Genomic DNA, 27,552 nt, shown 5'->3' with positions numbered 1-27,552 from the left:
AGTGACCGAATCGAAGCGGGTTGCATCGGTTACTGAAATCGTATGGCAGTACTGGAAGCTGACTATTTTGGGTGGCTGGGGACGGCCTGGCTGTCAGGTTCTAGATGGCTGGGGATGGCTGGATGCTGGTTTTGTGAAGGGGGTGGGGTAGGTGGTGGAGTCGAGGTGTCGTGAGATTGGAGTTTAAGAGTAGGCGCGGATATGTTTATGTACTGTAGCGTATCTTTTGTGCATCGGGGAGATTATTGACTACATTCAGAAAGCGGAGAGTTTACAGTCTAATTGGTATTTTCGAACCAAGACATGCACCATGTGCAGCGTTTATGGTTGTTAGTTGTGTACGTAGAAAGAGAAAGACGTGCACGATCAAAGGAAGATATGGGTGAGATAGTGCATGGTGCAAACATATCATAATGATCCCTGACATGTTATAAACCCGACAGCCAACCAAATGTATAATTTGTGGAAAAATCTTTCTAGGACAAAATAAAATGTTGTGACAGAAGTTGGGAGGTACAGAAGACGTTGCGAAAGTTAGTTTTCAAGGAGTTGAGATGATTGTGAATTCGAGGTGGAGAAATCAAAAACGAAAGAAGAACATATAACACAGAGGCGACTATAAGATTAAACACGCTACCGTCATTGACTGCTAGGCGACTGGCAAACTTTTCAGGAAAGACTTTCCGGTCTTATTTCTCTACAACTATGCTTTACTTCTTTTTACTTCCTCTCCCCCCTCTCGCACTCTTCTTTCCCTTCCCCTTGGCAATCTCTACTCCTCGCCGTCCGCCCGCAATCATAACCCTAACTTTACTCACTGGCATGATACCCACGACCTCGATATCCTTCCATCCCCGAATGAGCTCAATTTCCTTTGGCCAGATACGCTCGACGTCTTGGCTGAGCTTGTCTATTACCTTTGCGTCTTTACCAGCATGGTCCCAGATGGTGAGGATCTCTTTGACAGCTTTGCCGCGCTTTGTCGAACCGGGCTGGATCTTGGCTTTGTACTTGTAAGTACTGAGTGCAGACCAGGGTGCGCATACTGGGATGGCTGAGAGGAGTTCATCACCAGGTAGGGGACGGCCGGTGAAAGCGTTGAGTTTCGTGAGATTGGTCCGTAGGACTTCATCGCCCTCATCATCTTCCTCTTGGGCGTTTTCGAGGGCAACGCGACGGGCTTCTTCGGCAGCTTTACCAGTTGCTTGAGCGCGGAAGTGCTGGTCACGACGACGTTGCTTGTCCGCTTGAGCTTGTTCTTCTTTTTTACGTTTCTCTTGCGCTGCGGCTTCGGCGGCCTGTTGGCCGGATTGAGAGCCCAGTAGACGCATAGCCAACGCGCGATCTTCCTCGTCTTGCGCGGCGTACTTGGTAGCGAGCTTCTTAGCTTTTCCACGCTTACCGCGAGGTAGTGCTGATGCTTTGCTGCTTTGGGATGTCACAGTAGCGGGTGGTTTCGTGAACGCTGATGGGTCGCCATGGACAGATTCATCCGCTGAACCGGGACCCGTTGCGATATCCGCACCATCCAGCTGCTGACCCTTTCTCAACAGTCGTCGCTCTCGTGCTGAGAGATGGCGTCGAGATGTCGGGTCAGTCTTTCCAACCGATTCTGCGCCGTCATCAACAGTGCTTTCTTTAGCTGGCGCCTCACGAATATCGTGGGATTCAGTGCCTGCGGGCTTGTTATTGGGGGATGTGTCGTCTTCTGTCTCCGAGTCGTGTTTGTCCACCATCTTGTGTGACTGAAGGGGGTTCGTTCGCAACGCACCAGCCTCAGATTCTGCGTCACTGTCCTCAGCATCATCGATTTTTGCATCCGGGAATTCATCGTCGTCGGAACCTGAATCCAGTTTGGCGTCTGGAAATTCATCGTCATGTTCACTATCGGCTTCGTTCCTTTCTTCCTCGGCATTTGTGGAATCCTCCGTCATTTCTGCCGCGGAAACGGCTGTTGCTTGAATGCGATGCTTTTGATGGTTCGATATGCTCGATTCGCTGATTTCAAACATGACTGCAAGGCCAACCACGAGCTGAGCCGGCGGTAAAAACTCCTTCTTGCCAGTGATGTTGAACATACCAGCTGGAAGAAATTCACCTGTCTGGCCAGTCTTGCTAACCTGAGTACTACGAACCCACCACGCAGACATAACAGCCTTTGATTCCCACGCCTCTGAGGTACAAACAGATAGATGGCCCGCTTGGGATAGTGTTGAAGGTGGAATCGGGGCGTCCGGTGTATCTGGTTTGTTCTTGATGATCATCGGAACTGCTCCTTTGAGATCCGCGTGTACGTACACGTCTCCTTTCCTCAGAAAGCGCTTATAGATGATCTCGTTTTGCTGCGCATCTTTTCCGCCAAGCACGAGGTAACCGTCTGACGAGATAAAGTAGATGTATTTCTCAAACCATTGCTGCTTTCTCACGGGACGAAGCACTTCCTTCTCCTGTTTCAATCCCTTCTTCAAGTCCTCTGTGACCTTTTTCTCGTGGCTCTTCAATGCTTTGCTCGATGCTGCAGCAGTACGGTCTTCTTTACTAGCGGCCGTCTTTTTCTGGTCGTAGTACTCTGTAGAATTTGCCCATGCAGATAAACCGAGGTCGATATCGATTGCCAATTGTGGCTGCTGCGTCACCTTAGTGGGCGCAGCCTTCTTCTTTGAACCTTCTTCCTCCTCCTCGCTGTCTTCGCTGACCGAACTTGTCTCATTGCCTTCGTCTTCTTCCTCTTCCTCGTGATCCCAATCAGTCTCGTTAAGTAGTAGCGTGATGGTGTTCTGGTGAAGCTTGAGAGGAAGGCGAATGGATTGTGCGACAGCATTTCCCTGGGCCTGCTCTCGTTCAATCAGTCGTGAAATGTCGACCCAGTCCATCCCTTGCCTGATCAGCCCATTGACAGCTTCTGTGGCTTCGGTGACACGATGAACATTGGCCAAGATTGCTTCAGCCTTGCGAAAGTTCATCTCTTGGACTTGCTGCAGTCCTCCAATTCGTTCCTCATGCTCCTTGCGCGCCTTTTCCAGCTTCTTCTTGGCTTGTTGCTCCCGCTCAGTGAGCTTCGACTCCAGCTTCTGGCCTTCGATTGAAGAGAAGAACTCATCAACAGCCTTGTTGAACCCATCAAATTCTAGAAATTGGTAATCTAGATTTTCAAACTGTTGTGATTTGAAGGGATGAAAGTCTTCATAGAGAAATTTAGCCTTTCCGGATGATGCGTCTTCTGTGCTCGCTACTGCCGGATTGGGTTTTGCTAGAATGTAGCCCTTGATCTGCTCGGGCTGGGTGATCTCTTCTGCGATTTTCCGCGCGTCCTTGAGAACGACTACTAGCTTCTCGAGAAGCGACTCATCCGCGAGGACTTGTTCGGGCTTCAAGCAAGAGTCGAAGTCTGCGTTGTGCAGAGCATGGTCCACAAGTAGCGGGGGGCATTCAGTTATCGAAGTTGCCAGTGCTTTTCGTAGCGCGTCCTTGCCGGACTTCTTCGACTTTTTACCAGTAGCTGCAGGTTGCTCCTGCTGCCTGTCCACCGCCTTCTGAAGACCCTGGCGAACTCGTTCGCTGGTGAGTTCTGGTGCACCTCCATAGTTCTGCCTTAGTGAGAGATTGTATTGCAGACCCACTCTAAGCTTTTCGTGTTCTGCGCCCTCATCCACATTCCGCAGAAGAGACAGGATGTGGAGGTTGGCGTCGGTCAGTACGATGTTGCCCCCGGCGTAAAATTCCAGGTAGAGCCTGTATAGTCCATCGGAAAACTGGAACTCCAGGATACGGTCTGTACCGATCTGAGCAACTGATGTCACTCTCCGCGTCTTGAGATATTTGCGCAGTTTGGCGACGAAGGCAGACGGAGCGGCAGCAGTGGTGCGCGCATATTCGGTAAGATGGCAGCGAAACCCTGAGTCGATGAGAAGCTGTTCGCGGTGGTCGGGCTTGTGGAATTTAATCAGGAAGATGCGCTTTGCACTTGTCAGTGGGCGAATCACACGTTTCACAAATTGCTCCGTACGGAAGAGAGGTCGTAGACATTTGTCACTCTCAGCGAAGTGAGTTTCGCAGAGAGCTCGTGGGCAATGACCTGTCCAATTTAGTTTGACATCTTCAAAGCATATTGGGAATTGCAGACTTTGACGTCTAGGCTGGAGAACCTCTGCTTCATCGTGTTGTGGCCTGGTGCGGAGACTGTGGTGGCGGGGTCGTAGTGGGGGATGCTCCGGCTATGAGTATGACGAATGTCGAGGTGGTAACTAGGAGTAGTAGCGCACGTCTTCTGCAAGGGTCCATGAAAATGGTTCCTGGGTGCTTAGTAACGACAATCACACTCAACCATGCATCACAGGCGCAATCACATGGATTCTAACGTTGAGAGTAGTCAACAGGTCAGAGTATCGTTGTACACTGTTTCGGGACCTCGGTCCTCCTAGATATACCCTAAAGCAAAGAATGATGCCCACTGTGGCGCTTGAATGCCTGCCCGAACTCCATCAACGCCATGCCTGCTTGTCAATCACGCTTATAGGCCCTGCCGTATCCTCTCAGCCAGCTGTCGCTTTCCAAATTCCCAAGCATTGAGGAAGCCTTGCTCCGACAGATCAATGTTCTTCATCGAGGTCATGTCTTGCGCCGGCGGCTTGCTAACGCGCGACGCAACGATTACGGGGTCGGTCTCCAGGATGATTCCATCATCTACGAGCTCGTCGACAGCGAGCGACTGTACGCGTGTTAGCGTCACGTATATTCCCCATTATGATAACATACCACCAGATCGTAATTTTCAATGACAGTCCGCTTGTCAACCGAATTCCTAGCGGTCGTTAGAGAAAAATACTCGGCGAACATGTACACGTGCTTACTTCAAGAGGATGTTGAGCGAGTCTCTAAGGGCAAGGACGACACTGGTACTCCTGTTAGCTGACGTCTTAGAGTGGGCTGGGCCACGCCGCATACCTGTACAACAACACTTCGTTCTCGTCTGCGCTTCCGACGACGTAGAGCATTACATCCGATTCCATCTTAAAAACAATGACTTTCCCATCGTACAGTATTATATCCGAAGTCTGCTTGGCTGTTTTCTCTGAACCATTTTGTCAGCCGCGGAGGAGGATGCCAATCAGACAATTCTACACACCCAACAGGCCCTTCTCGAAGGCTTTCTGGTCCTTGACCGTCTTGTAGGCAATCTGGCCAGGGTAGTCATTTTGTTGGCCTGCGGGCGGGTGCGGGTTGGAGTAGTATTTGGTGAGGATGCGGGAGCCATCGTCAATGGCAAGGACCAGGATCGCCTGGACACTGAAGAGAGACAGAGGGCGGGACATGGTGAGCAAGGTGCGGGAGGGCGGGAGGGTGTCGATGTGTATGTGTATGTGTATGCTGCTCTCTGTGGGCGTTTCCGAGGATTCGATACCATAGGTGTTCGTTTCATGGCGGAGTTGTGGCCAATCACGGGGGTGCCGCTAGCGTGTAGTCTTGGCACAGGCCGTATGAAAAAAACATCGACATCGTCTCGTGCGCAGGATACAGTATCGACAGTGCAGGATAGTGGCGGCGCTGTTGAAACAAAGACACAATCACCTGGACATGCACAAACTATCGCGAACGCCGCTGGCCTCGCTGATATGTCCGTCAGCTCCATTTCTCGCCCCTCGTCTACTTCAGACCACGGTGCCTGTAGCCACAGCGACTGCACCCTTGCTGCAGACATCACCACGAGCATCGTATGCAACCATCGCCAGGGGAAATCGAGCAGATGGCAAGTCGATCTCTCGCAAGGGCAATTCCCTTGGCATGTACTCGAGAACAGCGGAACGTAGCAAGAAAAAGACATTGGCGCAATCCTTTGACCATTTGCTGGCGCAGTTGCGGGAAGCCTGCGAAGTACGCAATGTCCAGCAGGTCATGGACCTGTACCCGATGCTGCTCGAAGCGGGCGTGCTGAACGCATACGATACTCGACGCATCGCGCAGACACTACATGTGCGCACACGGATGGCAACTGACAATAAGATACGAGCCGAGCTCTTCACGTTCGCCCAAAAAGTCGTCGCCGACCTACGTTCCGGCGCCCTCAAACCCCACCACTCCGCCTACGTCCATTTCTTCGGTATTTTCAAAGACTGCAAACGCTTCGAAGAGGGCCACGAGCTTTGGCAATGGCTCGTCGATCAGGATGAACGCCATGTGTCGGCCGGTGCATACGGCGCTGCGATCGAGCTCTTAGCTTACGGTCGTTTGATGCTGTTGCCCGAACTTGAAAGCCTGTATCTCGATGGCCTCAAGCGCTTTCCTGGTACTTTTGCCCAGTATCATCTCGCTCCTGATGCTATCGTGCCAGATCGCACCCAGCCCACGACCATTGCTGGCATTCCCATGATCTTGCTACAGGGTATCCTTACTGCACGTATCCTAGCACGCGATTGGAGGAATGCCTATCTGGCTCTGGATACAGCCCTTCGCCTATATCCTTCGCAGGTGCCTCCGCGCTACTTTGAGCTATTCATGGCAGAAAGACCCCTTTCGGAAGCGTATTCAGCATACATGCTAGCCTGCCGTGCTGGCATCGTCATTTCACCAACCCATGTCACAGCACTGCTCGCCAAGATGCGAGCTGCAATCGAGGCCTCGCGATCTATGGCTGATCGCATGATGCTTGTTCGCGCCACCGCCAACGCCTTGTATGCCTCCATAGAGGCTGGTGGCCAGCTTCAGAGCATCCATGTCGGAATACTCATTCAGGCCATGACGCAGCTGTTGCCTGATACCATAGAGCGAGGCCTGACTGACAAAGAGGCCCCATTACGCGACTCCATTGTTGCTGCTGTGCACGACATCATGTCAGGTCTCATGTCCGCGGGTATGACTCCTCAGATTCATCCTTTCGATGCTCTGATCACGCTCTCTGGGAAATTGCGCGTCCCAAGCCTTTTGACAAGTACTCTACAAGATCTCAAAGCAGCCAATATGGAGCTAGGTCCTGTTGCCACACGCGATGCCATCAGCGCAGCCGGCTTGCTTGGCAACACCGAAGTGATTGAGGAACTCTGGGAACGCATTGTGACAAAGGCAGAAACTGACAGCTCGGGAATTGGTTTTGGAGACTGGATCACTTTGACCAAAGCATGTCGACGTGCCAACCACAAAGAGTACTTTTGGGCACAACTCGCTCGGTTGCCACATGCGATTGAGCAAGGCGTTGAGAATCACATCAAGCAGCAAATCGATCAAGAAAACACTGTCACTGATACAGTTTCATTTGACTACATGACTGTAGAGCAATTTTCATCCGAGCTCGATGCGCTCAAAAGTCAAATGGTAAACATCGAAGCCGTTCTCATGTCTGGACAGCCACTGGATCTTCTGAAGACTCCTTTCTATATGCACCTCAATCCAGAGCACGTTTCCCTGGCCTCAACCGAGAACATGCGGACCGTGTACGATCAATACTCCACTGATCCACATCAGCCACCGCCCGCAACTTTAGATGAAGCATCTGGAACCAGTGTACCAAAAAGTCCCACAGGCATTCCACTCGACGAGTTACGGTTCCAGAACTGGGTCACCATCTTGAACATGATGTCCGACGCCGAAGCCTACGATCTCGACCTTCAATCTACCATCAATGCAGCCATCAAAGCAGGCAAGCCGCTCACAGGATACCCGGAAATTCTACGCCTACGCCAGGGCCCAGAGGTACAGTACACCACGATCATCGGGCTACGTACGCGCATAGCAACGCTCCGTGCGTCGCAACCTGTCGACGTACCCCGATTCCGCTACACCGTGAGCGATTCACCCAAGAATAGCATTGATGCGCCCATGGCGTACGATCCGAGCCGGAACAAGTGGCGCATAAGAAGTGGGAGGCTGGTCAAGTACACACATCCACCGGCGGAAGAGCGCCTGCAACCTGTGCAAGAGGGCGCGCTCAAGGTACCGAAGCTGTCATACTATCTGGGGATGGAATCGAGTCATGAACGCTCGACGGGGAAGCCAAGATCTGTTTCGCAGTTTCGAAAGGTTAATTTGAATAAGCAGGGGGTGGAGGACCAAGCACCTGCTAGATCGTCAGATGAGCAAAATACTAGTGGAGGTGCTGCTGCTGCTACGCACACCTCGCCATCATGAATGAATGATGGGCTATTGGATTGTGGAAATGGGACAGCGCAAATCGGGTTGCCGGACGTCCTGTGCGCCTGACGAGGGAGATGTTGGATTACTCGCTCGTCGTGTAGGATATTCATGTACATCATTCAATGGACAGAAACACACAATCGCGGGACCACGACATGATCTTCTATCAAAAATACTGATGACCGACCGAATCGACACGGCCCGAGGAGCACCTCGACACAGCACACTGTGAACTTTGGGTATCTCCATCCCACCCTACCCTAGCACGCCGAGAGAAGATCAAGCAAACAGACAACAAAAGCGGGGGGATAGTATGGTAAAGAGCAAAAGGGCGCGGCTATGGATCCAACAAAGTGCAGTCATTGTATCGGAGATACCAGGGTACACAGCCCACCTACCAATCCACCCATCTCACGAACACCAGCGAGGCCTCGTGTTTCTTCTACCCAACGCGCGCAAACCCCACAAGAAGGAACGGCGAAGCCGTGCGAGAAGCAAGGACCATGCCTCTGTGATATACACGGGACATTGAGGCAAAGCACGTACGAAGACCATCAGCCCTGAACCTTGCCTGTCCTGGGAGCAGCGCGCTTCGTCGTGTGATCTGTGCCTCGTGCCTTTGCAGTCCCGGCAGCCTATAATTGCAAAACATCAGCAATGAAGGAAGAAACAAACAAGTCCAAAAAACCTGGAGTAATCAAATCATCTCATACCTTCTTCCCCGGCCGTCCCGTCACCTCTCCAACCACCTTCTCCAACCCACCCACGACCGCATCCGCAACCTTTTCCGTCTTTGTCCGCGGCTTCTTCACCGTCTTGACATTTGCGCCCGTCACTACCTTCTTCTTCCGCGTGCCTGTCGGCGTAGTGGCCGTCGTGCCAGCACTACTGCGTTTGGGCTTCGCGACGCGGCCCGTCGTCGCCTTGGAGAGACGCGGCTTTGAGGTGTTTGCTTTGGGGGCGGAGGTGGTGGTGCGCTTTTTGGGGGCCACGGCGGTGGCGATTTGTGTGATGATGCGGGGTTTGCTGTTGCCTGGGGGGTGTGAGCGGGGGTGGATGTTTGGAGGGATGAGGGGTGGGAGAGTCTGGAGAAGGGAAGGACGGACCAGTGCTTGCGCGGGTTGAAGCAGCCATCTTGTAAGATATAGTCTGAGTCCAGAAGTTTTTTTTTCAAGGGAAGCGTTCGAATCGAGTCGAGCCACGTTGTGTTGCGTCGAAGCTGCGTCGTGTGTGTTAGAATGCGTATGCCCATGCTACAGCAACGGTAGAAAGTGCACGCAGGACCATGTATGTACACCACGCACAAGCACCTTTCCACACACCCGTCCTCGCCATCCATGGAGAAACGCAAAAGAAACGCTTGGAACCCCCATGAGCCCCATGACCACGCCTCAGTCGTCCCCACACAGGCGGTGCAAGATGCAACACCGCGGCGCATAAGCATTACTTGCACCCGAGCCAGACGGAGCCAGAACCAGAGCCAGAACCAAAACCGACGCAACGGAAAAACAAGCCATGACACGAGGCATACGCAACACACAGAAAACCCCCCTCCCCAAAGGAAACCATAAAAAAAAAACACTCACAGCTCGCCCAAATAACCCACCGACTCCGTCCCAAACCTACTCCAGCCCCAAACCTTTTCGTTTCAGTAAAAAAGAAAAAAACCCCCGCAAACCAGCGAGCGAATTCTCAAAATCTACCACGCGTCGTATTTGTCTTGGCGAGAAGAATGACGTGTATGTGTTCGTGCGTGAGTGCGGTAGACCCAGTTCGCCTGTCTCCTTGGTGTTGGTGGGTAGGTGTCGAACTTGTACGTTGTGTGTCGTGCGTCGTGCGTCGTGCGTTGTAGAAAGAAAAGAATAGTACGGGGTGAGAGAGGCAAGGGACGTCAATGTCACGCACACAGGCAAGAAAACGGCGAAAGTGAAAGTGAGAGCGAGGGCGGGAGTGAGAGTCGGAAGAGAGGGGAAGACTTTGTTGCCTCCCCCGGATTCTACGCGCGCGACGTGTCTCACTCGCTATGATAAGGGCCAAGGACCAGCACATGGTTACATGGTTATATGGTTACATGGCACATGGCACATGGCACATGGTACCTACATACATACCTACATACATACCTACATACATACCTGCATACCTACATACATACCTGCATACATACATACCTACATGCATACATACATACCTAGGATGTCTGTGGGCTGTGGGCCAATGAAGGCAGAAGCGTGGCGGCGGGGATGCGTGGCGCAGAAGAGAGGGAGGTACGGTGTGCACGTGGTGTGGATTTGGGGATTGTGGAGGGGGGGGGGGGCTGTAGGGCACTGGAGTGGGTGGATGTGGGAATGCCTGCTCTACGCTACGCGTTGTGTGTGTGTGTGTGTGTGTGTGTGGACGAGGTAGGTGCAGTCTATTCATTGGCATACGTGCCGAGGCTGTTCATCCATCTGCTGTGATGGCCGGTGCAAATACGAGTCAACATTGATGATGATGACGGTGATGATGCACAATGGAAATCTAACAGAGTCGCATGTAAAAAGCACTTGTATTCCTCCATTATTGTTGGTTGGAACCACGACAGGCACGCTGCCACGTTCGAGGTTCCAGAATATCTAAGCGCCGTCTATGCTATGCCATGCCAATGCACGCCACAATCGTCAAGAGACCTTGAATGGATCCCCATTCATAACTTTTAAGCCTTGTTCCCAGGCCGCTCACAACGCCGAAAAAAATCAAGTTTTATCATGTGAAGTGGAGAATCCCCTTATTTCGCGTTATTCGTCGCACCATTGCTGCCCGAGTTCTTGCGCCTGCTCATGAAGTCGAAGAAAGCAAACTGGCTAGTCGAAACACCGTACTCGTACACAAAACGGCTGGCAAGGTAGCTTCCGAAAATCGCGCGGAGATAGTTGTCAGGCACCTTTTGAGTGTGTTAATAACAAATCACTTGCAACCGCCACATCGCTTCACTTACCCTTTCCATGATCTTTTCCAACCCAATTTGCTGGAGCAAAATGTTGGGCAGCGCCTCCTTGAGAACAGACTTCCTGAACTCGATGTCCTTCCACAGATCTGTGTTCTGTAGCTCCTCGTCCAGCTTGGTAATCGCGTTACTGAGAACATCACTCAAGATGCTGCGAGGCTGACCCGTGTTTTGGTGTTCGCGCCAAATGGCCTCAAACTCGAGGCGCGCATTGTTCTGAATGGTCTTTTGTACTTCGCGTACATAGGCGTTGTAGAATTCTGGTGCTTGGCCATCTTCGCCGACACACATGTGCTTGATGAAGCTCTCGTCGTCAAAGGAGAGTGACGCAAGGACCTCGAGAGACGATGAAGTCACACCACCCTTGTTAGCTGAAGCATCCTTGTAGAGAATGCAGCCCGCCTTCTCAAGCTTAAGCTTGGCATCTTGGGTAATAAACAGGTTGGCGCCTTCGACAATGTATGGGATTACCGACTTGCCGTCAACAATGAGTTTATTGGCAGAAGTCAAATCAATCGACTCTGGGCGACCACCGCAGGGTACAAAAGTGTCGTAATGGATGTCGCTACGAAGGTGGAAAGTATTCCGGAAGGTTGTGCCATTGTACACGAGATCTCCATTCGGCAGTCGAACGTTCGAGTCATCGACCAGGACACGGTAACCCTCCGGCGAAAGCTTAGAAATGTCAAACTCTCCAATCATCTTGCGGCTCTTGGCCAGACGCAGCAACTCTTCATGATTGATACCCTTGGGGTCGACAAGAACACCGGAGCCATCCACAATCGAGATGTATTTTTCATTGCTGAGAAGGATTTCGTTGGATCCGAGATCGCCATCTGGGCCACCCGTCTGCAGTTTGCGAACTTTGCTTGGGTCAAGGTTGAGCTTGCGGTAGATACCAAGCACGTATTCACGAACAGACAGTGTGGTCATGCCGTAACGATCGTGGGGAATTCCTCCCAGCTTCGGGCTCTTTCCGGTAAAGAATGACTTCCACCATGGGGCTCCTCGAACACGAGCGTGTTCCGTTGCCCAGTCGACTAGGTCAGCCGTGTTCTCGTCCGGGCCCATGAAGAGAATCTCCTCCTTGCCATGAAGATCAACAATAGGGTCCTTGATACCAGGACTGCTTGGTGGTAGGAGAAGATCGAGAATACTGTCAATGTACTTCTCAAAAGCGCCGCGGGCCTTATCCTGGTGCTTGTAGTCAAGAAGTACAACTCCCTTGGAGCCTCCTTCTGGGATGTCCTTGTTCTTGCGCTGTTGCGTGTTTGCAAGGTTGTAATTCTCATCAAACATGGACCGCGCATTGATTGAGTATGCTTCCTGGCTTCTGGACTTGACGATACGAATCCCACCACGAGCAATGTCGCGGAAGCGGAGATGGAAACCGCGGAATTCGGAGCCAATGACAAGGAACATGCCATATAGAGGCTGAGGGTACTCTGAAGGAGGCAAGAAGTTAGGGTTCAAGCGGAAGCTGACGGCTACCTTGGTCGGGGTGTAGAAGTTGGTCTTGAGCACCGAGTTGTTGAAGATGCGGAATGAGTTCATGACCATGACATGGTGGTCATTGGCGACGGCTTTGTTGATAGTTTCCGTCAGCTCGCTGTCAGTCTGGACCCTATCGACTTGTAGTCGCAGATAACTCAGAGTAGGCAAGAAGTCGTCTGCCTGGCCCCTCGTCTGCACATAGTGTGTCTTGGCAAATGGCAGGTAAAGGGTGTGGACGAGCTCAGGGTATGTGAAGATGATCTCGGAGATGTAGTCTGCGGTAAACGTCTCCGCACGTAGCCTCCGCTTGAGCTTGGAGAGAAGCTCGGCGTGTGCGCTGTTCTCGGGGTCCAGAATAGCTGCAAGGGCAGTGTACTCGTTTCCCAGACGGTTTAGGAAGTGGGTGATGAAGACCCATACGCAATGCGCGTAGATTGTTTCTTGCAGACTGAGCCGTCCAGTGGCGAAGAGCGTCTGGAATCGGTTCTGAGGCAGACAGTACAGCAAAGAGACTTCCTTTGTGATTTGATGAATCGAAGCCTCGATGGGAGGGTGCTTTGCGCCTGCAGCACCTAGTAGAGGGCGCAGGTAGAGAGACATGCACGTGTAGCCATTGGAGAATTGCTCGACATATTTTCGTGATGTTGTCAAACCGTAGTAGTGGTACAAGTCGCTCAAGGCGCTGAAGAGACCCAACGCACTGCCCCGTTTGAAGCCGACGACCAGGCGCTTGTCCCTTGAGCCCTCAATGTCGAAGTACTCGATGACGGGGCCGGTTCTCTCGACGGCGACTTTTAGAATCTGTTGGTAAATAGCCTTGGTATTATCAGTCGCCTTTTGCAAGAAGCGCTTGTCACCAATCTTCTCAATGTCTGTCTCGGTTTCTTTCGGGTTGGGGTCCACAAAGTCGCACTGGTAGACGAAGTAGCAGCGCAATTGCTGATCATCACTACCTGGGAGCGGGCTCTCGGAGCGGAAACTCTCGACGCGATAGGCAAGACCTGGTTTTGAGACGGCCAAGTACTTTTTACCGATGCGCTGTTCGTACTGTGGGCCAGCAATGACTGACACACCAGGCCGGCTGGTATCAATGTACACCGCGTGGTCGGCAGCTTCCTTGTCGAGGCGGATTTCGAGGCGTTTGTCGTCCCGAGCGTAAGCGGCGACCTTGGCGGCGTAAAGGGAATGAACATGGCTCACGATTCTAGGCAACTGTCAGCTTTGGATTTGTGATGGCTACCTGTGGTCATGCAAGGGTATACGCACGCATCTACCGTCTCGGTGGCAAAGTACATGTCATCGATGCCCAGCTCGTTGTAGAACCACTTGGTTTCTGATTCCACCAGCTCTGGAGGCATGAAACCCTTCTCCTCGACGCCGTCCATGACGGCCTCCATTTGCTTCTCCTTGCCCGTGAAGACAGGGGCAACATAGCCTGAGCCACCGGAGCCTTCTTGTGGGATAATACGTGGGGTCGAGTGGCCGGATCCCGAGGCAGGGGTACTGAGGTGGGTGGGTAGCGGAGAAGGACGTCTGTCGGGCGTGTTGAGCACCTGCTCGAGCTGTTTGTGGTGAGGCTGTTGGGGCCCATTGGCGCCGTTGAGGGGTGTCGAAGCCATTGTGGAAGAATCTGAAGAAGGAGAGAGAGAAGGAGAAAAGAAGGAGGACTGTGTTGGCTTGGGAGCGGGACGTTGCCTTTGTCTCGTGGGGTCCGATTCGAGTGGTGAGGTTGGTCTGTGTGTGATGGCGGGGGAGCGTATGGAGGGGCAAGGGTCCGAGCCTGCAAATCAGAGGGGAACAAGCGATGCCACGATGGTATGTTCTGAGGCCTAGGATTAGTACATCTATAGGTAGAGAAAATGGCTCAATTGCTTCGGTGGATAGCCAACATGGGCCCAATGTGGGGGATTCGTTGTCTATTTGGCATATGCAGCCCTCCTTCACGACGCTTCTAAGCCGTGCTTAAGCGGCTACTACAGAAAGAGCAAACTTACCGCGTCCGCCTAGTTTGGCTGGCTAGCACAGGCACCGACTAATCACGAGACGAGGGAATACGTCAGGTGTCGGGACGGTTTGACGGGTGTCAAGGGATACGGAATGGCACGGAGCCGTGTCACCGAAAACCAAGAGCAGATGACGGTATTGGTTAAGAGAGTAGTGGTCAGGTAGGTACTCTTAGATGATGGTGGACGTTGAGCCAAGCAGGAAGAATGAAAGAGAAGATTGAATTGGAGTAACAGTACTCTTCTAGAGGATGTGGAATGATGTGTGATATAGTAGACGGTGGTAGCCGAAGCTGGATGGGGGTGGGGGATGGGGTTGTCATTGTGTAGCGGGGGCGGGGGGCGGCCATGCTTATAAGCTGAAGCCTGGTGGTTACTGAGGGCTGATGTGAGGATGAAAGATTGCGTGCTTCCAGGTTCGTACGGGCTACCACGATAGCTAATCGAGTGTACCTACTTTGTGTGGGTGGTAACCTCCTGTGGGGACCCAGACCAGGGTAGGTATCGTAGACAGCCAGGGGGAGGGGGGAGGGGGGGGGGGGAAGGGCTAGGTAAGGTAATCGTCGTCAGGGGACCGAGTATAGTATTGTATGACAGGTACTGGGGGGAGCAGGCAATACCGGTCGCAGTACTGTACTTGTTAGTAGTAGTAGTAGTAGTAGTAGTAGTAGTAGTAGTAGTAGCGTAGTAGCCGTAGTAGCCCGTACCAGTTAGCCGTAACAATGGCAGTCAGTGACAGTGGCAAGTGGCAGTAGTAAGCTCTGGTCCTGTGCCGTTGTGGAAGGCCGAGTGCGCCTTCCCTCGCCCCTCCTCCCCGAATTAGTCGGCAGCTTCCCCAGGAATCCGGAGGGGTGCATGGATTGGCAGGCGCCACTTAACCGCTAACTAGTCCACCGCATCGAAACTTCACGTAATCGCTCCAAAGGCCCTGACGTCCACGCGTCCAAAAACCACGCAACGTTGCGGGCAATAGGACGATGATGCATCTGCAGAGTTTTCCCATACACACTCTCTCACACGCACACACACACACACACTCTCTCTCTCTCTCTCTCTCTTACTCACACATACACGCACGTGCGACAACGGCCGTTCCGGTCGGCCAGCTTCACGATCCTTGGCAACCCCATCCTGCTACCGATTACTCACTCCAGCGCACTCCAGCCCTGTCCATGGCGGTCCCCAGTACTTGTGACGGGTTCAACGGGTACGTGGTGGCTCCACAGCAAGTCCATTGTTGCATCTGAGCTGCACGTGGACCAGTCTCTCGTGCGAGAAGGGACGAGCATGGCCAGTCTGGCTGCTGCGGCTGAGTCGTACCAGTCCGTTGAAGAGGTCAGATTACCTTGGCTACCTTTGTGAGGTACCTACTCTACGTAGCCCGCCCGTGGCTTCCGCTCTCACTCGTCCACCAAACGACAAACAACAACACATGGACCACACACCGCCCGCAGGCCATCCCCGTCTATTCTTTTTCGCGGCCACCTGATGTGCACACTTACACATCTAGATCGGTACTTTTACCTTGTACAGCCTACCATCTCCATTCTAGACTTCACCATATCCGCCCCACTTACCCCTGCACCATGCTAACACATCGTGACTCCTTTTGTGTGTGTGTGTGTGTACACTTCACGAACCCCTACAGGGTTCCCACGACGCCCTCTAACAAACAGATTCATCCAAACCTCTACTCCTCCGCCAGCTCATGGCCATTGACAATGACCATCACCTTGTATCCACCTCCCCCCATCCAGTTCTTCTTCTTACCCGCCTTGGAGACCTTTTCCAGCGATCCAAACAAGCCCTCGTCCAACTCGTCCAACTCCTTGACGAAGCCAAAATCAATACACAGCTTCTCCTTGTCCTTCTTCGTCATCACCCACTGCACCTTCAAGCCCAGCCTCTCTTCCCTGACTAGCCCAGCTGGATACACGCTGGCAATGACAGCAGCAATGCGGCCAAGATACATGCACCACCACTCCATTCCATCAGGAACGAGTTGTAGCATGCGTCTGTAAAAGTCTTGCTCCGTAGGACTCAGCGAGCCATATCCTCCATAGCGCTCGCAGAGAAGAATGGCCAGCATCGCACGTTGCTCGTGACTCAGTCCATGCGCAGCAGAGAAGATACCCGTCGTTGTGCTGCGCAGTGCTGATCCACTGCGCAGATCCTTGGTGTTTGCCATGTGTGCAAACATGCCTTGTACAAAAGCCTCCACCAGACTACGGCTGAATATCAATTGCTGCGGTGCCCGAGGCGGGGGGACAATGGCTTCCATCATCAGATTGGCCAGTAAGGGCGCCGATTGAGGAGCATACGGTCTCGTGGCTGTTACCAGCGGCGGATCTTTCCTGACGACCGGGTCCATGTCCGCAAAGTACACACCTTCTCTCACACCGCCTTGACAGAAGTGGACATCCATGATACTGGGTAGTGCTCGTGATAGACAGGTGACCAGAAACCCAACTGCTACAACTTGGCTGGCACGTCTTGCCGATACACGAAAGATGTCTGGTGTATCCTCCTTTTGGACGGCCGCTTGCACAGCCTCCGTGTCGTGAAATAGATCGTGCGTGGTGCGGAAGCCGTTGATGATGGGAATAGGGTAAGGCCTGATAGCGTGCTTGGACATGAGAATGAAGCCCCAACCTCTGAACCCGCCGCCAGAAAGGAAGAGGGAGAGGCCCTCGGGCGAATTGGACCGCTCTAGGAGACTCTGTGGGATCTGGATAGCCTGCACAGCGTTCTGCAAGTCTGCAACGACTTCTGACTCGAAGGCTTTGAAGCTCTGGCTGCTAGGACGTCCTGCGGCTTCTAGTCGTCGGGAAAGGGCAGCAGCACCATAGGGCAGACTGACACTTCCCTTCTCGCTCATGGTGACCTCGCCATCTTGTGTGGTGATCCACGTCAGTTGTGTACTTCCACCCCCGAGATCCATCATGAGCCCCGTGACATTTTCATACGAGCTGGCGACACCAAATGCTCCGATCCTGCCTTCCATCTCCTTTGGTAACAGTTCCACAGTCCATCCCGTAGCCTGCTTGATCTTGGCCCGAAACTCTTCAGAATTGGATGCTTTGCGAGTGGCCTCTGTAGCTACGACTCTGATTTGATGCTCGGGCACGCCAAAATCTTTACATGTTGATTTGAATCGCCGAAAACCCTTGAGCACTTGTTGGATCGTGGCTTCGGGAATGGGCACAACACTGCCATTTGCATACTGAGCATCGTAGAGTGATATCGCCGCACGATCGAGATACACAGGGGGCAGTATCCGTTGCGTTGCGGGCGTCAGATTCGTTATCGAGAAACGTATGCCATTGCTGCCCATGTCCACCAAGCCATGGTAGTATCTTGACTCGTCCCCGTCCATGGCACACTTGCTACGTCCCACTCGGCTCTTCTGCAGTCGTGGGAATCCTGACGCGTACTTGGTGTGTACTGTACAGTGGTATTGTAAAGCGCACAGACGGTGCGAGCCGCAGAACCTCTCGGCGTGTTTCGTAACTACCTGCGGGGGTTCGTTCGCTTCGGCAGCTTGTTCATGCGCCAGGGCTGGTACCGTGTTGGGTGATGTTGCCAAGGCTTTAAACGGTTGCTATTACCCCCAGCTTTTTGCAGAGTGGAGACGACTGGAATTGCGAATCCGGAGAATGGAGTTTCTGTTACCCCTCGATTACCCCCAGGAAACTCGATAGTACGGTCGTGTGATGTGCTAAGAGAAAAAAAAGAAAAAAACTTTCTGCAGCAAGTTCGAGAGGGTTGGTCACTGGTTGGAAGCGACGACGGTTGATGTTGGTTCATCTAAGCGGCTTGCAGGATGATGCAGGTAAAAAATTCAATCGCTAGTGCCCCTCAGTCGGGTTTGGACATTGGTCCTCGAACATGGCATCTGTCCACGAGTGGGACCTTCCAGATGACTCCAGATGGGAATTTGCATGATTCTGATGTCGCCAGAGCGGTTAAACAAGGCTTTAGACTTTGCTGCCCTTCTGGAGATCTACTCTTGTCTCATTGTGTGTACGAGACGAAATGCTTCAGCCTGGTCATGAAGATATCTCCCTATTGGCTCGCTACTGTCTCGGGCTTTTGACGCGCTGGAGCAGTTCCAGACGGCCTCAGCATAAGATAGCAATCCCGCAAGAACCGCCGCTCAAACCAAAGCACATGGAGGACATAGACCCCCCCAATCACCCCCATGCTAACCAGCTCCCCCACCACACCAAATCTCGAAAGAAATCGAATGCCAGGTTTCGTCCGCATCAGGGCAGGGACCACAGCTGCAGGCGCAGCAGCCGTCAGTGACGGTAGTGTGCCCAACACACTGAACCCCGACTCTCTCCGCCCGAAGAAGCTCTTGATGAACCAGATATTCCAAATCGAACGTAGACCCATATTCACAATATTTGCGAGCACCACGCCGCTGCCACCGAGTTCCAGCTGTCCGATGAAGAACCATGCGCTGCCTGCAAAGAGGAAGAAGAAGATGCCCATCGACACAGATTGGGCATACAGTTCCTTGTTGGTAGCGACAGCGGCAACAAAGCCTTCGGTCACGCCGTTGATGGCCAGAAAGGGGATATAGAAGCAGTACGTTGATAGGACCTGGGATGCTGACGTTGCAGACCACTTCCTGCCGGCGACAATGGATAGGAGCGTGGGAGCAAGAACGGGACCAAGGGTAACTGCGAAGAGTGAAATGATCAAGTAAAGACGTAGGATGGTCGTCAGGACCCGTGAGGCTTGGCCGAGATTCTGTTTTTGCTCTTCCTTTTGCATTGACTTCTTCGTCTCTTTGGTGCTTCGTGGTGACTCCGTGTCAGCGCAGAGTTTCGCAAACATGTTCCGGCTACTTTCTTCAATAGGCTGGAATAACATGCGTGCGATGAGTCCGCCGTAGTTGGAAGCCAATGCATATGCACCTTGATCAGCGAGAGATGCCAGCGCGGCAATGAGGAGCGAATCGCCCTGTGTCAAGACATACTTCAAGCTCGACTGCAGAGTGAGTGATCCCGTGAGCTGAAGTAGCGGGGCCGAAAAGTAATCGAGTAGGGCCGGATCTTCCTCTGTAGATGCAACCTTCACAGGGAACAAGGAGAAGCCATCCGTCCTTGCAACCGGCCATGTTTGGTACGAGTACACAACAACAAGTGTCAGAGCGTATGCCAACTGCCCGACCGCAAATGGTAACACCCCGATATCAAGTCCAGCCCAGCTGGCCAAGATGGCAGAACCACAGGTACCCAAACATCGCACCAGCGTAGCAGAACTCTCCGCGGATGCTCGAGTCTTATACAATAGCTTCTGCTGCACAGCCGAGAACGCCGGCTCCGAGAGTAACTCAAGAAATGTGGCAAGGCAATAGAGAATCAGCGCCTCCGTAAAGTAAGGAACATTGGGGTAATCAGATCTCATCCACGCTATCGCCAGTCCATATGCCAACGGCGTTCCAAGCCCCACGGCGAGATAAGAAAGATTGACCACGGCCTGCGTACCGTGCGCCTGGCGTTGCAATGCCACACGTAGACTCTCCCGTGCAAAATACAAGACGGAAATGGAGAAGAGTTCCAGCTGTGCAGATACACCGAGGAGCTTTGGCTCGAGGAACCGCAGCAAAACTTGATTGACGGCAAAAGTCAGCGCTCGCGATGCCACCTGCAGCAGGATGAGAAAGGTAGCGCCCTTCGCGGAAGCGGAAAGAATGGCATTCGACATGATTGGTTCGTGGGTTCGAGTCTGAAGACAACCAAGCAAGTCTCGAGAAGGTTTGGAAAAGTCGTTGAATTTGGCTTCAGGACGCCATGGTGATTGGTGGCCGGCGTGTGGATGCGGTGTGTTGGACAGCAGGACAACAGATGAGGTTAATAGTCGGTCAACAAAGTCGTGGCTCCAGCCGGCTAGCGCATTACCTCATTAACGCGTCTTCTCGATGCGACGCTCGAGCTCCATGGTTTGATCTGGCGCATCATCGGTGCACAAAACTTGGAAACGGCGCAAAGATGGTTTGCTTTCGAACTTCCGCTGTGGCAGTAAAAGAAGATGGTAGTTGTCGACTCCAAGATTGTGGCTAGGACAGCGAGGTTGCTGTTGCGGCCGCTTGCGATGGAGGATGCGGAGGATGTGCTCTTGATGCACCAAGATGCAGAGGTTATGAAGCACACGTAAGTCACTCTTTTTGCTCTGGACTCTGCTATATCTCTCCTATGACAATGCAATATTCATGCGGAACGCAATCATCGTAGGCCCTGACTGACAGAATGACAGCTCCCTCCTCCCCTCGGCTGACCTCGCCAAAACACGCGCCTGGATACACGGCTGTCACGCATCCCCCATAAACTGGAACTTCGCAATCGAACTTCTGCCCTCGGCTCTTGCTTCGAACCCTTCTACCGATCCACCCAACAGTCCTCCCAAGACGCCTTTAACATCCACCTTCCCAGCATTCCCTCCTTTAGACACGACGGCGACGACGACGCTTCAGTACACACCCCGAGTCATCGGACTTATAGGCGCAGTCCGCGCCCCAGAGATAGGCTACATGTTCCACCCCTCATATTGGGGCTATGGCTACGCCACTGAAGCCCTGCGTGCCTTTTTGCCGCTGTTCTTTGCTCATTTCGATGCCTCGCAAACGGCTTCTATTCCACCGAACCCTGACGACCCCACCGACTCCCGTCCAGAGGACAGGACGATTCCAACAGAGCCAGTCGAAAGGTTCGACTACGCTGAAGCACATACCGACACCGAACATGTCACCAGCCACAATGTATTGCGCAAGGCTGGGTTTGAGGTGTATGAGACGCGATTCAAAGACTTTGAGAATCCAGTCTTGGGGTGGCGGGATACCATCGTCTGGCGGGTGCACCGAGGGGACGTCACGAAAGGGAATACAGACATGCGACCTTGAAAGCGAAGTCCCACTATACTGTTGCATCGATCTGTACTCCAAGACTGTAGCATACACTGTAGAGCCTTGCCAGGTTAACCTTTCACATTCACATGATACCACTGCTTCTCATTGCCTCCATCACGCCATCATCGACAAGGTGCAGAAAAGTCAACTATGGTGACAACCCTGGCCGTCATTGCCAAACGACAAGACAGCTTCAACTAGGTTCAATTCTCTCTACTTTGTATCCTCCTTTGCGACGCATGATCCGCGCCCGAGCCCCAGCGTGCGCGTTGACAACGCACTGTGGCCTGAATGTTGAAATGTCCAAGATGCGAACGCCATGCGACAAGTCCGCCCCGAGACCTGCGCTAATCTATGGTGCAATGAAATGTTTGCATGTGAGAGAAACTTTTTGGAAAAAAAGAAAACGGGCTGGTATCAAAAGGGTATTAGCTGCCCTGACGCCGTGAAGCACTTGTTGAAAAGCTGGATAATTCGTTTGCCCGCCTCCCACAGTAGTATGCATATCATGTCGTCGTCGCGATATTCGTTGTAAAAATCTTGACCTCGTAGGATGAAGTTGATTCAATCCCTCGCATGCAAAATGTAAAAAGAGCCAAAGGCAAAATTAGAGCTTGAGCTCCTTGGGCTGCTCCCAGGTGAAGCTCTGGTTGGTGAAGTGACCGTTCTTGGCGGTCTGGTTGTAGATGGGGTTGGTGAGGTTGAGCTCCTTGACGATGACACCGGGTCGTAGGTCAAAGTTGTTGCGGATGATCTGGACAAGCTCTTCTGAGGACTTGTCGGAGGTGCCATAGGTCTCGACGAACATGGAGAGAGGTTCGGCGACACCAATGGCGTAGGAAAGCTGCACAAGCGCGCGGCGAGCGAGCTTGGCCTTTACAAGGGACTTGGCGATCCAGCGGGCAAGGTAGGCAGCAGAGCGGTCGACCTTGGAGTAGTCCTTTCCGGAGAAGGCACCACCACCGTGGGCTCCCCATCCACCGTATGTGTCGACGATGATCTTGCGGCCAGTGAGACCGGCATCACCCTGGGGACCTCCGATGATGAAGAGACCTGAGGGTTGAATCTGGACAAGTCAGCGTATACTTTGCGGAAGGCATACATGGGAGTGTGGACATACGTGGTAGACCGTCTTGTCATCGAGGAGGTTGGCGGGGATGACCTTCTTGATGATCTTTTCCTTGATCTCCTTGCGGAGCTCTTCGGTGGTAATGGCCTCGCTGTGTTGGGCAGATACGACAACGGTGTCGACACGGAGAGGGACGACAGCGCCGCCGTCGTGTGCGTACTCAATGGTGACCTGGGTCTTGGTGTCGGGTCGCAGCCAGGGAAGGGAACCGTTCTTGCGGGCCTCGGTCATGGCAGAGTTGAGCTTGTGGGAAAGAAGGACGGTCAAGGGTAGGAGCTCTGGGGTCTCATCGGTGGCATAGCCGAACATGATACCCTGGTCACCAGCACCAAGGTTCTCGAGGGCCTCCTCGTAGTGCAGACCCTGGGCGATGTCGGGCGACTGCTCCTCAATGGCGACGAGGACGTTGCAGGTCTTGTAGTCGAACCCCTTCTCGGACGAGTCGTACCCAATCTCCTTGATGGCATTGCGGATGACCTTTTGGTAGTCGAGGCGGGCTTTGGTGGTGATCTCACCGAAGACCATAATCATACCGGTCTTGGCGGCAGTCTCGCATGCGACCTTGGAGAGTGGGTCCTCCTTCAGGCAGGCATCGAGCACGGCGTCTGAGACCTGATCACTGGAAGGGTGTTAGCTGGCCATTCGGAGCCCGAGATGGGACTTGCGTAATGGGCGCGCATCGTGGGCGAGTGCGGCTTTTTCTTATCGTATGCCCGGCCCATGTCCAGCTGCAGCCCAACCAAAAGCGGTGGAAGGGAAAGGAGCGATAGAAAACAGAGAAGGGCTGCTCACCAGATCTTGTCGGGGTGGCCTTCACCAACAGACTCGGAGGTGAAGAGGAATGTGCTCTGGAGAATGGTAAGGACATGGCGGGGGTGCATTGGACAAGGGTTCTCTGGGGTACCTTGTTTGAAGGCGCAGTGCCGTTGGATCCGTTGGGGACAGTCATGATGGCGGGTTGAGGGTTCAGGGGGGAGAAGAGTTATAGTCAAGCAGCGAATGCTAGTGTAGGACTTGCGACCGGGCGTACTGATGTATATGTATATATGGCAGGAGAGGGAGCGGGAGTGAGGGGAGAAAGGAATGGAGGGGCAGCGTAAGATTTATGGAGACGGGGTTGCTCTGGCGTCGTCTCATTAAATCTGCCGAAGAAAAAACGTGCAACAGGGGCCGCCTGGGCGCCCCGGCACTGTTGCTCTTAGGAACGCAAAACACATGTAGAGTACTTGCCGGCTGCCTACGCTTCCTAAACAATACTCTACTTGTACATAGCCGTCCTAGCCTTTCTCAAAGGAACAAAAAGGGGGGTTTCCATGCACAACCGACGACGGCAAGGGCTCAGGGCACGCCATTCTGTCCGTTTGACTCGTTTTGACCGACAACACTGTTTTCCCCCATCTCGGACCCAGACAGCCAATCCCGTGCCCTCTCCACATCGCCCTGACCGCCCTCGTCCTGTCATGGCAGAAAATTGTCCCCGCGTCGCATGCTTCTAGGAGACCAGAGTGACGTGCCCACCCACTGTTGTCTCAACTTCCCCTCGGATTGCCTGTGCTATTTGTTCCTGTTCCTGTTGTAGAGGGCTACCGCGAGAAAGTATGAGTAAATATGGAACTCTGGTCATGGTATGTCGTTCTCTTTGTTACTGCAGCCGTTGTCATTGCTCCCTCTTACCTTGGCCCCACTCTTGTCTACTACACTGTATCTCACATCTATACCTCGCTCCTTCTCACTGACACATCCTTCAGGGCCCAGCAGCCTCAGGCAAATCTACCTTTTGCACCGCCCTCATCCAGCACCTCCAAAACAACAAGCGTCCATGCTTCTACGTCAACCTCGACCCCGCCGCCGAAGACTTTGCCTTTGAGCCCGACCTCGACATCAAAGACCTCATCTCGCTCGAAGATGTCATGGACGAGATGGGCCTCGGCCCCAATGGTGGACTCATCTACTGTTTCGAGTTCCTCATGGAGAACCTCGACTTCTTAACCGACCCGCTCGAAGAGGTCACCGAAGACTACCTGATTGTCTTCGACATGCCCGGTCAGATTGAGCTGTACACACACGTGCCTATACTCCCGAATCTCGTCAAGGTGCTGATGCAGGGCTCGCTCAACATGCGCATGTGCGCTGCCTACTTGCTCGAAGCCACCTTTGTCATCGATCGCCCCAAGTTCTTCGCCGGCACGCTGTCTGCCATGAGCGCTATGATGATGCTGGAGATGCCGCATATCAATATCCTCAGCAAGGTGGACCTGGTCAAGGGTCAGGTAGCCAAGCGTGACTTGAAGCGCTTCGTAGACGTCGACGCCGATCTCATCGAAGACGACCCAGCACGCAAGAGGACGTCCGAAGACGAGGAAAACAAGTACAAAGATCCTGCGGCGACGGAGAATCTAATGAATGGTTCGGCCTTCCACAAGTTGAACAAGGCCGTTGCGGAGCTCATTGACGGCTTCAGCATGGTCTCTTTCCTCAAACTGGATGTCCAGGACGAGGATAGTCTGGGCTTCATACTCAGCTACATTGACGATGCCATTCAGTTCCATGAAGCCCAAGAGCCCAAGGAGCCCAAGGACTTTGGTGCTGAGGAATAAGCAGAATGGGGTGGTTGGCAATACATGTCGGGCGTTAAGGATGGTGTTAGTCTATCTATTCATGCATTTACGGGCGTTTGGAATGACAACTGATGAGGACGATGCAATGGAGTCAAAAGGGATCAGGATACCCATGGCGGCCGATTCGATGGGAGTAAATGGGCTCTTTCACGTTGGGAGTAGGATATCAAGTGGGCGAGCTGAAAAGTATCGCGCCTTTACACCTACGTGCTTTACTTTTGGGGGTATCAAAGACTGCGTAACAGATGAAGGGCAATTATATATACACGGGCTGGAAAATGAGAACAAGGAACCCCTAGTCCGAATCATCTGCTCCGCTATCATCGTCTTTGCCCTCGCTCTCCTCGTCCGAATCGGGATGGACATCGTCATCCTCACTCGACTCGTCAGCCCCACCTCCTCCCTCTGTATCCTCCTCGCTATCCTCCTCCAGCACAATCTTCTGTACGGGTACTGGCCTTGCAGCAGCCCTTCGACTCGGCCGCCCCGTACTCGTGACCTCGGACGTCTTCCCCCAGGCCATCTCGCCTTCCTGAATGGCCTCGAGATCCTTTGCAAACTCGCGCTGCTCCTTGATCTTGGCAGCTTTTTCCACCGAGAACTTGCCTTCCATGCCCACGTCCTTGAGCATGTTCCTCAGCACAACAATCTTCTCCTTGGCCGTGTTGCATTTTGAGAGCTCTGGGTCTCTAGACCAGACCTTGCGAATGCCGCACTTTACGAGCCAGCCTTGTAGCTCTTTGATCTTGGCTTGGTCGGGATCGTCGGCCGTTTTGGCTTGGGTGGCCTTGGGTTTCGACGCTTTTTTCGCTGCAGGGGCCGAGTCCTTCTTCTTGCGCTGCTTCTTCACGGGCTCTTCGTCGATGACGCTGGAGAGGTCGCTGTCCGAGTCCACAGCCTCGGTCTTTGCTTTCTTTTCTGGGGCTACGCGCTCTACGCCGCTTTCCTCGTCGGTAGCAGGTACGCTTGGATCGGGCGCAGCCTTGGACACATCATCATTATCCTCATCTGAGTCTTCTGTCACAATCTGCTTTCCACGTCGCACAGGCTTCTTCGGCGAATCGCTCTCTTCCGCCGATATTTCAGCAGGAGGCTCTGACAGCTCGGGCTCGGAATCATCGTCTGAAGAGGGCTTTTGTCGTTTGGCTGGTTTCTTTGCAGGAGCCGCCTTGCGCTTCACGCCGCGAGCGCTCGCAGTAGCCGCCTTGGTTTTCTTCTCGGCGGGCTTCGTTTTGGGGTTCGAAGCGGCTTTCTTGGGTGTCGGTTGTGGTGAAGGGTCGGCGTCGCAGTACTTTTCCTGTGCAATACTTAGTGATTCATGTTGGAAAGCATCGAAGGGCATCATAAACTTGTATACGTACGACAGCTTCGACGATTTGCTCCTGGCTCTTCTGCTTCCAGACTGGATTCGTTTTGAAAAAGCCGTCGTCCAAGCCCAGCTCCTTTTCGGCGCGCGCCCGTACGCGCTTGACGGTCAAATCATCCGTGTTGCCTGACTTGTGGATGGCAATGACGATGTCGCGTAATTTGGTGGCGATGGCGGCCTCGGAGGGCAAGTTTTGGTCCGAGTCGGACATGGTCTTGTTGACGCGAGCGAGGGTGTTTGTTGGTACTAGAATGCGGTTCTGTTGAGCCAAGGTCGAATTGAAGGGGTCCTCTGGACGTGGATAGGCTTGAGGACGCGACGGACGCGGCGCAATCTTTTAGCGTGGTGTGCCCACCCAGGTGCGGGAACGAAAAAGTAGAACCCAAACCACGTGCTTCTGCGGGGGGAGTGGCTGGTGCCTTGAGTAGCTCCTGTAGAGTGCAGAAGGTTGTACTAACATACTACCGTGTTATTGGATACATGGTGGTGTGTACCTAGGTAGTAGGTAGCTAAGCTCTGTCTACGGTGAAGGAATGGGTAGGTACTAGTGTAGGAGATGGATCACATGATGATGATGATGATGAATAGCTACTTGTGTAGTAGATGGATCACATGATGATGATGAATGGGTAGCTACTTGTGTAGCAGGTGGATCACATGATGATGATGAATGGGTAGCTACTTGTGTAGCAGGTGGATCACATGATGATGATGAATGGGTAGCTACTTGTGTAGCAGGTGGATCACATGATGATGATATCAGACCCAAAGTTGCTTTTGTTACCTAGGTAGTACTTGTGAGAGGTGCCAACATGGGTAGCCTCGTCCAACAGCATCAACCTTGGTGCTGCTGATGTTGGTGCTGTTGTCAAGTACCTACTCTACTGTACTGCAGGCGGCTTTCACCCGCCCAGAC

The 27,552-nt window shown here is 53.0% G+C and overlaps 13 protein-coding genes across 13 annotated transcripts; 4 read left to right on the top strand and 9 right to left on the bottom strand.

Annotated features, from left to right (window-relative positions):
* Positions 1 to 710: 710 nt before the first annotated feature.
* IAQ61_004776 (uncharacterized protein) lies at positions 711 to 4,156 on the bottom strand (the record flags this gene model as incomplete). The annotated part of the gene is made up of 3 exons (XM_003839382.1): positions 711 to 3,956; positions 4,007 to 4,075; positions 4,124 to 4,156. The coding sequence occupies 3 exons, from the start codon at positions 4,154 to 4,156 to the stop codon at positions 711 to 713; spliced, it is 3,348 nt and encodes a 1,115-aa protein (XP_003839430.1).
* A 354-nt stretch (positions 4,157 to 4,510) lies between these two features.
* Positions 4,511 to 5,312, bottom strand: IAQ61_004775 (uncharacterized protein; the record flags this gene model as incomplete). The annotated part of the gene is made up of 5 exons (XM_003839381.1): positions 4,511 to 4,708; positions 4,756 to 4,801; positions 4,851 to 4,892; positions 4,945 to 5,071; positions 5,126 to 5,312. The coding sequence occupies 5 exons, from the start codon at positions 5,310 to 5,312 to the stop codon at positions 4,511 to 4,513; spliced, it is 600 nt and encodes a 199-aa protein (XP_003839429.1).
* A 262-nt stretch (positions 5,313 to 5,574) lies between these two features.
* Positions 5,575 to 8,118, top strand: IAQ61_004774 (uncharacterized protein; the record flags this gene model as incomplete). Its single annotated transcript, XM_003839380.1, has 1 exon — positions 5,575 to 8,118. One exon carries the CDS (start codon positions 5,575 to 5,577, stop codon positions 8,116 to 8,118), a length of 2,544 nt encoding a protein of 847 aa, XP_003839428.1.
* Positions 8,119 to 8,678: 560 nt separating this feature from the next.
* On the bottom strand, positions 8,679 to 9,258 carry IAQ61_004773 (uncharacterized protein; the record flags this gene model as incomplete). Its single annotated transcript, XM_066096492.1, has 3 exons — positions 8,679 to 8,759; positions 8,838 to 9,157; positions 9,231 to 9,258. 3 exons carry the CDS (start codon positions 9,256 to 9,258, stop codon positions 8,679 to 8,681), a joined length of 429 nt encoding a protein of 142 aa, XP_065953810.1.
* A 1,633-nt stretch (positions 9,259 to 10,891) lies between these two features.
* GDH1 (glutamate dehydrogenase (NADP(+)) gdh1) lies at positions 10,892 to 14,223 on the bottom strand (the record flags this gene model as incomplete). Its single annotated transcript, XM_003839379.1, has 3 exons — positions 10,892 to 11,047; positions 11,102 to 13,808; positions 13,871 to 14,223. 3 exons carry the CDS (start codon positions 14,221 to 14,223, stop codon positions 10,892 to 10,894), a joined length of 3,216 nt encoding a protein of 1,071 aa, XP_003839427.1.
* Positions 14,224 to 14,391: 168 nt separating this feature from the next.
* Positions 14,392 to 14,930, bottom strand: IAQ61_004771 (uncharacterized protein; the record flags this gene model as incomplete). The annotated part of the gene is made up of 3 exons (XM_066096491.1): positions 14,392 to 14,426; positions 14,599 to 14,620; positions 14,778 to 14,930. The coding sequence occupies 3 exons, from the start codon at positions 14,928 to 14,930 to the stop codon at positions 14,392 to 14,394; spliced, it is 210 nt and encodes a 69-aa protein (XP_065953809.1).
* Positions 14,931 to 15,761: 831 nt separating this feature from the next.
* IAQ61_004770 (uncharacterized protein) lies at positions 15,762 to 16,096 on the top strand (the record flags this gene model as incomplete). Its single annotated transcript, XM_003839378.2, has 2 exons — positions 15,762 to 15,814; positions 15,871 to 16,096. Coding segments are annotated over 2 exons (279 nt in total), but the record flags the coding sequence as incomplete, so codon positions are not given.
* A 201-nt stretch (positions 16,097 to 16,297) lies between these two features.
* IAQ61_004769 (uncharacterized protein) lies at positions 16,298 to 17,983 on the bottom strand (the record flags this gene model as incomplete). The annotated part of the gene is made up of 1 exon (XM_066096490.1): positions 16,298 to 17,983. One exon carries the CDS (start codon positions 17,981 to 17,983, stop codon positions 16,298 to 16,300), a length of 1,686 nt encoding a protein of 561 aa, XP_065953808.1.
* A 689-nt stretch (positions 17,984 to 18,672) lies between these two features.
* On the bottom strand, positions 18,673 to 20,325 carry IAQ61_004768 (uncharacterized protein; the record flags this gene model as incomplete). Its single annotated transcript, XM_003839377.2, has 1 exon — positions 18,673 to 20,325. One exon carries the CDS (start codon positions 20,323 to 20,325, stop codon positions 18,673 to 18,675), a length of 1,653 nt encoding a protein of 550 aa, XP_003839425.2.
* A 324-nt stretch (positions 20,326 to 20,649) lies between these two features.
* IAQ61_004767 (uncharacterized protein) lies at positions 20,650 to 21,517 on the top strand (the record flags this gene model as incomplete). The annotated part of the gene is made up of 2 exons (XM_003839376.1): positions 20,650 to 20,771; positions 20,875 to 21,517. 2 exons carry the CDS (start codon positions 20,650 to 20,652, stop codon positions 21,515 to 21,517), a joined length of 765 nt encoding a protein of 254 aa, XP_003839424.1.
* Positions 21,518 to 22,130: 613 nt separating this feature from the next.
* ETH1 (S-adenosylmethionine synthase) lies at positions 22,131 to 23,760 on the bottom strand (the record flags this gene model as incomplete). The annotated part of the gene is made up of 4 exons (XM_003839375.2): positions 23,557 to 23,760; positions 23,445 to 23,500; positions 22,644 to 23,271; positions 22,131 to 22,589 (listed from the first exon to the last, which is right to left on the bottom strand). The coding sequence occupies exons 1-4, from the start codon at positions 23,599 to 23,601 to the stop codon at positions 22,131 to 22,133; spliced, it is 1,188 nt and encodes a 395-aa protein (XP_003839423.1). The 5' UTR covers positions 23,602 to 23,760.
* A 490-nt stretch (positions 23,761 to 24,250) lies between these two features.
* On the top strand, positions 24,251 to 25,249 carry IAQ61_004765 (uncharacterized protein; the record flags this gene model as incomplete). Its single annotated transcript, XM_003839374.1, has 2 exons — positions 24,251 to 24,277; positions 24,401 to 25,249. 2 exons carry the CDS (start codon positions 24,251 to 24,253, stop codon positions 25,247 to 25,249), a joined length of 876 nt encoding a protein of 291 aa, XP_003839422.1.
* Positions 25,250 to 25,565: 316 nt separating this feature from the next.
* IAQ61_004764 (uncharacterized protein) lies at positions 25,566 to 27,472 on the bottom strand (the record flags this gene model as incomplete). The annotated part of the gene is made up of 3 exons (XM_066096489.1): positions 25,566 to 26,567; positions 26,632 to 26,942; positions 27,421 to 27,472. 3 exons carry the CDS (start codon positions 27,470 to 27,472, stop codon positions 25,566 to 25,568), a joined length of 1,365 nt encoding a protein of 454 aa, XP_065953807.1.
* Positions 27,473 to 27,552: the final 80 nt, after the last annotated feature.

Source organism: Plenodomus lingam (assembly GCF_022343315.1).
Source record: "Plenodomus lingam strain CAN1 chromosome Unknown contig_19, whole genome shotgun sequence".
Classification (NCBI taxonomy): domain Eukaryota; kingdom Fungi; phylum Ascomycota; class Dothideomycetes; order Pleosporales; family Leptosphaeriaceae; genus Plenodomus; species Plenodomus lingam.
The sequence above is the reverse complement of the archived record's forward strand: the minus strand, read 5'-3'. Positions and strand labels throughout refer to the sequence as shown.